General features: G+C 32.4%; 1 protein-coding gene across 1 annotated transcript in view; it reads left to right on the top strand.

Annotated features, from left to right (window-relative positions):
* Positions 1–948: 948 nt before the first annotated feature.
* The window catches only part of LOC106466513 (liprin-alpha-1-like), a gene marked incomplete at its 3' end in the record, with an annotated part of 75,940 nt that continues 68,133 nt past the window's right edge, over positions 949–8,755 (top strand). Inside the window, exon 1 of the mRNA XM_022394536.1 lies at positions 949–2,937. Within this exon, the coding sequence (XP_022250244.1) occupies positions 2,698–2,937 (240 nt within the window). The remainder of the gene's footprint in view (positions 2,938–8,755) is intronic.

The following is an 8,755-nucleotide window of genomic DNA, read 5'->3' as shown; positions in this document are numbered from 1 at the left end:
ACAAGGTCATCAGTCAGACCTTGCTAATAGAGATTTGTATATTTTTTGGCAATCATTCCTCTCTATAGTATATGATTATAAGCAATTAAGGCATATAAACTTTAATGTTTGAAAACGTATCACAAATCTAGACAGCGAATCAAGTACCCAAAACCTTTACAATGTACCAAAATAGTACGAATATATCCTTCTATGGCAACACTGACAAAATTTCTGAGAAGTGGTATGATGAAAGACGACAGTAACGACTTCATAAAATTAAATACGACAAAACGTGAATCAAACGTCACGAAATTAAAATAGTCCTAAGTCAAATTTATTCTATAACCACTTGTCTATCATTGGTTTGTATTTTTATTTTTCGCCAGGAAATAATATAGTTTAAATATTATAAAAATAAATAGAAATTATATGTAAATATGAATGTTACTTGCCCCCCACACTCCCTTCAAATTCTTGGATACGCCACTGTCTATGTCATATTTAAAAATTTTATTTATGCATCTAGCTTATGTAGATAAACATTTAAAAATATTTTAACCTATATCTAGCATAACTATTATACATGAATTTTATAAGAAATTAAGATTAAAGAAACTCTAATTTCCACATTGTTTCGTTTCCATCATTTAATAATCAATTTAAAGGAGTTGAACATGAAGATAAAAATTTCATAAAAATCCTACTTTTGCGGGAATATTTTTATGCACAATATATAGTAAATAATATTAATTACCCTGTATCAGACACCATTTTCCAATCGTAGATGTAAATCAAATGAACATTTTATAACGATAATTGGACTCGCAAACTTTTATATTTAACAAAATTCATAGCTAGTCGTTATAGAATTACATTGTTTCTAGGTTTTTGAATGGATCCGCTAGGTTTGTCGCTAGGGTCCACATTTTGGTCACTTGATTTAAAAAAAGGTCCGCTAGATTTTGGCAACAGTGGAGCTAGTGTTGTCTATAGTGTGCTCATTATTAATGTAATATTGTTTTAAATCATTTTCTCTTTTCAATAAATTGAAAACATTAGTCTATCCAAAAATTTAAAATTAAAGTTCAGTGTATTAGGTAAGGTAATTTAGAAATACACAAATCAATTTTGAAAGTTGTTAGTCTTTCTATGTTGTTGAGATTACAGTTGACGTAATGTTGGGAGATGTAGCATGGGAAGGGTAGGCTTAAGCAAATAAATGGGTTGTTGATTTGAGGAATGCTTCAGGCAAATCACTATAATTTAGTATACAGTGGAAATAAGTTACGTGTCACAATAATATAATAGTATAAGTGTAATATGTATGTGATGCAAATTAATGATTATTATTACTATTATTGTAAAGAACTATATTTGTTACCTTTCTTTCTATCCTTTTTGTTTTTAATTTGATATAGAACTTACACGTAATAATTATTTACTTGATAATGATATTGTTAATAATAATATTACTACAATGCGGAAACGGGAATATTTCTATACTGAAACTTGAAAGTGAAACTTAGAAAACTAAAAGTTTAATACCACTACCAGTTTAATATTATTAGGTTATGGTCGGAATTTATGCTTAACACTATCTTTATCTTCCTGTTAAGAAGAAACTTTACATGAAATTCAACAGTACTAAACTAGAGAAGGATTGATATGATTCTGTTTTTATGAAGTAATTTCAAATTTAACCTGAAATTTTAACATGACAAAAAGACAAATTAATTAAGTATTATCAGTAGGAACTTAAATGTGTACAATTTACACTTTAATGGAAATAAAGCTGAATATTAGTACTAGATAAATTCATAAAATTTTATAATATAAGAATCTTTACACAACAGTGACTTAGTGGGATTTAAAATGAGACAAACCTACATATTCATATTGTTCTTCAGCTGACTGGTTAATCATCATCAATAATAATGGTAATATAGATGTAATAATAACATTAATGGGATACTTATTCCTGAATATTTTCTAAATATTAATTGTAAATTTACCTATGTTAATTATAATATAAAGGCCACTACTTAGGTTTTTTTAAAAATATTAAAGTATGTACTGGGTACACAGTTCTGATTAATTATGGCTACCAACATAGTTAAATGATATAATTTTTTTTTTATATTGATTTATGATACATAAATGTAATTTAATGTTAGGGTTATAAAAGCTATATCTATGTCATATTAGCCTGTGGTAGGCTACTAACATTTATTAAGTTTTATCAATTACATGCATAAAAAGTATAGTACATTATTTTGTCTTACATTTATTGTCACATAATGTACTTACATACTATGTTATACCTATATATGTTTTCACCAAATTGAACAAACTATAATATGCCTATTTTGAAGACTAAATTTAAAGTTTAACTGTACAGAACTAATAAAAGTAACAACATAATTAAAGTTTTGAACTTAATTTCTTTCTCATTTAAACTTTGTGTTTTTAAGCTTCAGTTCAGGTTAGCACACAAATGTTCATTATTGAAATGGACATTTTTAACTTCTTTTATACATTTAGCTAAACAAGTATATAATTGACATAATGATATTTAGTAAAAACTGATGGCATGGGAGATTTCTACACAAATTGAATATTTGTGTTTGTGCATGTAAAACTCAATCTACAATTTCCCATAAAAGAGAATATAAGTAGCAAGTTGCATGTAAAATTAATTCAACAACAACCAGAAAAATGTGGAATATGATGATGTGTGATATAATGCCAACGATATCGGAAGACAGAAGTGGCCAGCTAACTGGAGATGAAGCAAACTTTGAACAACTTATGGTTAATATGCTGGATGAAAGAGATAAACTAATGGAAACTCTTTGTAAAAGTCAGGACACCCTACAAGAAACTCGGGGAAAACTAGGAGAAGTGGAAAGGGAAAGAGACTCACTTTTTCGTCAACTACAAGCAAATCTTCCTCAGGTAATTAAAAATTAGTGTGTTGTTATTTTTGTTCTTATAATGTACACTTTATTGTTCATCTGTCCATTTTGATTCTTATATATTATGTTTGCTAATGATACATGGAGATTAATATTACATGAACATAGGACAAGCAAGGTGACAAGGCTGTTTAACTCAGTGAAGTTACTTAGTCATTTACAAACAGTTAATCTAGATTCACTCCCGGGCTATACATATTTTTTGCCACTATATCCACATATAAGAAAATAACAAGTCCTTAAAGAATTTAGACTAACAGTACACACCTCATCATCAGGAAAAACATTCTCTTAAGTTTTATAACTAAATTAAAAATATACAGACTTACAACATGAGATTACATGTTTTTTTCTGTCTGTTGTCTTCAAGTAAACAGATACCATTGACTATACATGTAAGTTTTGTTTTAAAGAACTTATGTTCAGCTTACGAAATAAATACAAGGAATATCAAAGATAATTTAGAACGTGTCTGAAAAAACTAGTTACTCTTAGTTTAAGTTTCTATGTGTAAATTTCATATTTTACACATACAAATATGTAATATTCATTAACTTAAGATACCATTATTGTATACACATACAATTCTAGTTTACATGAATTAGTAATTAACTTGTTAAACTATTTTGTTATAAGAAACAGTTACACAGATACAATTCACTGCTAACCAGTGCAGGGCAATGAATGTGCTAGGGAGGTTAATAGCTGTGATGCTCCGTCAAACATTGCTACAATAATTTTATTGAAGAGCAAATGTTAAGCTGGGCTTACAAAGCTTAAATTAATCACTCCCAATGCACATCAGACCTTTAAAGATATAAGAGAAAAAGTAAAAATTAACTCATTCTAGCAGACATGTAGTTGAAAATACCACATTAGAGATTATAAAAAACAAAGCAAAATGAGCAAATATTTGACCTATGGACAGAAAACAAGGGACCATTTGGTCAAGGCTGCCCTTATATATTCACTTGTAGAAAAATATCGTTTAGTCCCACTCTTTACTTTTCAAATCATTTACCTTTTTCTGAAACTCCTGTAAAGTGCTGGCCAACACTACTGCCAATGGCCATACGTATCACAGTTCAAACATCGTGATAGGTAAATAAAACTGTCTTAACTGGAGCCTAACTTGTTTTTTTCTAAATGAACTTTCCTCTCATCCTTTTATCTTCAGAGTATAGCACAAGAACACCAAAGTCCTTAATCTTATTGATCCCCCGATAATCTTGTAAATTTCAATAAGATCACCTTGTAGCTTTCGTTTTTCAAGAGAAAATAAGTTAGCATAAAATTTAAAGACAAACAAGGCATCTGTTGGTCCATCTAGGCTGTCCCATCCACAAAATGAAACCAAGATGTGTGTGTATGTGTACACAGTGCCTACATCTTCAGTAGTTATTTATTGCTTGAAGTCAAGTATTCCAGTTTAGGGCTCTACTGTTTGGACTAACATTGGCTCTTTAAGTGTGTTGTCAGGTAGTAATAGCTCTTGCCCAGTATCTTCACTCATCTTTACATGGATGACTGGCTACTGCTTGCTTTTTCTTGTTCACACTGCAAAGACCATAATCTGCTCCTACAAGAAGCAGCACAGGTGGGATTCCTGAGGAAAGGAGGGGGAGTCTGTTCTTTTCTCCACTCAATTCTATGTTCATTAGGGGGGGGGTCTTCATACCTACCCCAATTGGGCCCAGCCTTCTCTCCTTTGGGATATGGAGGAAGAAGTTCACAAGGCCCTACCTAGCATTCTCTCACAGCTCAAGAGGTTCTATCTTTTGGTGATATGGGCTTCCTTGGAAGTTCTCATTTCCATGGGTTGGGCTCTTATGCATTCCCTTCAGTGGACATTCCTAGATCAGTGGAACTTCTACTCGGATTAATTTGACCACCCTTTTACCCTTCATTCCTGGATCAGAGCTGACCTGACTTGGTGGTTAGACAAGATACCAAACCATGGTGGGGATTCTGCTTTCTCTGCATCATCTGGATTTACATCTGTTTGTGGGTTGGAGTGCTTACCTCAACTCTCAGGTGATTTCCAGCCTCTGGTTGATCAAGGAGTCTTCTCTCCATATCACCATTCTCATGATTATGGTGGTTCAGCAATTTTTGTCCCACTTTCTTCCTCTCCTGCTGGAGAGGATGGTTATGGCACACTCTGACAAATCCACAGTGGTCACTTGTATCACCAAGTAAGGGTGTACTAATTCCAGGACCCTGTACTTTCAGATTCTGGATTGTTTTTTTCTGGGTCCACAGTTACCACATTGTGTTCCTAGCACCCTGAATCTGGTAGCAGATTGATTATCTCATCCCAACAAGATTCTTACTATGTAGTGGCCCCTTGACTCTCAGGTCTTTCAGTGAGTGTGTTCCCAGCTTGGAAAACTGCATATATGCCTTTGCCACCGACTGGTGCACCAAACTTCCTTCCTTCCTTTTGGTCTTCCGTTGCACACCCACTAACTCTGGGGGTGGACACGTTCAGTCAAGATTGGAAGGATCTTCACATCTATGCTTACCCTCCTATTTGACACTTCTTCAGAGTTGTATCCCTAATCCAAACCACTCCATGTCTAGTCCTACCAGTGGCTCCATACTGGCTGGTGCAACCATGGTTCCCACCACTCTGACAGTTACTTGTACAACCTCCTCTACTTTGTCAACCTCGATAGGACATTGTTCATCCAGATGTCAGCACACTCTGTATTCATCTTAATCTCATTGTAAAGTTTCTCACTAATTTCATAGATTATCAATTATACTGATTAATTGATTTAATCATTCAGCTCTAAATATGATGGTTGATAAGTCTTCTCCTGCATCTTTCAGTGAAATTCCTCATTGGAGACACTTGTTATTACCATTATTCTTTCTTTTCTGGTAAACAGCATTTTTTACAAATTTGTAGCATGTTTATTCATGGGGAATCTGTGAAACAGACACTATTACAAACAAACTTTGTCACCAGCTTTAGGTAACAGGCTGTACATGATAATTTCAGAAAGTTGCTTGTTTTATGTCAACCATAACATTACTGAGCAAACTTATTTTATACCACCATCATTTTTTAATAGTATACCAACTATTCTTTTTTTAAATACATTTTTTTACTGTCTGGATTGTCCTGCTGGAGTTCATCAGACTTTTGGCTAAATAGTGTTGAGGTTTCCAAATTCTTGGAAAATGACACATCTGTGAATAGAAGTTTGAAAAATTCATAGTGGCCACAGATCTAGAAAATCTGGAAAACTGCAGTTAAAAATTTGTAAGGGAAAGTTCAGGAATTTGTTTTTTTAAATCAGTGAAAACTGTGGAATGTAAAACAAATATACAACAACAAATAATGGTTAGATGCAAGTTCAGATTGTTTGGATTATACTTTTTCATTACATGGAAATGGCACTCTTCATCTTGGGGAAAAATTGAAGTTCAGTTTTCGTGGCCCCAGAAATGTATTTCCCTCTTGTACCATATGGATTCAGCTGGCACTCCAAATTGAGCGAGAAAATTATAATTGAGAGAGTATTATACCAACTACTGGATGATAAAAACCCCATAACCCGAGCGCTCTCGAAAGGTGGACCTTATTTCTTCAGTTTACCCCTGCAATGGATATCATAAAATACAATTTAATGTTCAACCAGCACATTCATGTTTCCTTTTTCAGTAACCTTGAATGGGTGAGGCAAAATCTGGTACAATTCTGTGTAGGAGAGTGTAGAGAAGATTGAAGAAGATAGTTTTCAGTTAGCATGGCTAGTGTATTATCAATACACTAACCATGAGAAGTAAAAAGTGGGACTCCTAATTCACAGAGAAGTCTAATCAATCAGTTGTATTAATTATGGTATGATTAATTGGTACGCAACTTATCAGTGATCTGCCTAATCAGCTACAATGACAATTAATAGATAATTGTTAATGACTCCTATTGGTACAATTTTCTACCAGCTTTCAACATATTTTACAGTTGATATCCAAGATTTTATTTTTTGTGCAAATTAGTGGAATAATCAATGACCTGAACCACGTGATACCATGGTAGGTAAACAGTTCACTTCTTGTTGAATTTATATTCTTACATGGTTGTGCCAACTATCAAATATTTAAGGCACATACACTTTTACTGCTGTTTTTCATAATCTTTTTGTTGTTTGTCAAAATAAAGTACGACTTGGATACAGCATCTTAACACCTTCCCTTTTTTTTTTTTTGGAAATGAGCTCAAAAATGTCTTTTTTTCTTGCTTTTTGATAGCCTATACTTGTATATTAATGAAACAAAAGTTCTTTTATAAGCTGTTATATTTCTTCGAAAAATTTACTCAATAGATAAACGTTTATATCTGGATTTATACATAACTTGTTTATTTCACTGAAACTATGGTAAAGAGTAGGAATGCTTTTCTCCAGTGTTTATGATGCAGTAATTCAGAATAAATCTAATAGAGATAACCACAAACAATTTATTCAATACCATCTAGTGAGAAGCGATTGTAATACATGATAAAATGCAAATAAATTTGGGCAAATAATTAAAAATACAATGAGAAATAGTTTGCCTGAATTAACTTGGAGGATGCCCAAGTTATCTTGGGCAAATCATGGAAGGGATTAAGTGCCTAGGTATGATGATGTGCAAGTTTCATATGATTTCCTTAGCCATTTGTTTTCTGTAAACAAATATTTTCATATTATCAGTTTACAAATGCTGTTTGCCCACTAGTTTTCTAATCATGTAAACAATAACTTGTGTAACTGCATCATGTTTACCTAAATGTGCACAGTATTATAATGGTTATCCACATGATTGCCTTAGGTTTCAGATGAATATTATTTTGGTAATGTAAATTGAAACTGCTTTGTCATATTTTTTAAAGTTAATTATGTGTTTTATTAAATAGAGATTATCAAAGCTTTAAACTTGCTTTTGTGTTTACGTAAGCTTCATGATGAAATATCTAGTGTAATATTGTACAGGTATCTGATCATATACATCTAAGAAATGCATATCTACAAATCTTAATAAAAATTGTTTTTTTATTGCAAGAAAGTCACAGAGACAATTACGCACTAATAACAAAAGTAGGAAGAATTTACTTATCTGGATAAAAGTACATGTAACTGGTATCATAACAGGTATATACTCCTCTTTAGAGAAAGTAACATATACTTCTTCATGGCCATAAGAGCAATGGGCATTCACTTGTAGCTATAAAAGTAATGGGTATTTACCAGAAAAATAATAGGTACTTATTCGTGCTCATAAAAGTAACAGTTATTAAATCTGTGCAAAAAGAAACAAAGCGATATATATTCAAGACGAAAATAGACAGAAAACGTTTTTATTCTTCTTCAGCAAGTATAAGGTATTTAAACAGATAAATTTATGGGCATTTATGTGTTTTTTTATCACTACTTTGCCCCTGTAGTTGGATCTTCACCAAATTTGGTATGGAGGTTCATTGGGTCCATGTGGAGGTACATACAGATTTGTAGTTTCGCATTTTTCGGTTTGCGGTTTTTGCATTTTTTACAACTACATATCAGAGAAGCAACTTTTCAGTTCCTAATATAACCTTTCATTAATCATGAATTTACATAACTTCCATCCATGGGACAGATACTCCAGCTAGTATGACAATAACTAATATTTCATGCGATTCATATAAAATATGCATCAATTTGTATAACTATACCTGTAGTGCAGTGGCCTGTTAGTAGATTCACGCTGTTCATATAACAGGGACGGAGGACAATAATACCACCTTTTATGCAAATATTACCTCATTC

The sequence above is a fragment of the Limulus polyphemus genome, unplaced genomic scaffold (genome assembly GCF_000517525.1).
Source record: "Limulus polyphemus unplaced genomic scaffold, Limulus_polyphemus-2.1.2 Scaffold2283, whole genome shotgun sequence".
Classification (NCBI taxonomy): Eukaryota; Metazoa; Arthropoda; class Merostomata; order Xiphosura; family Limulidae; genus Limulus; species Limulus polyphemus.
This window is presented reverse-complemented; position numbering and strand designations above follow the sequence as displayed.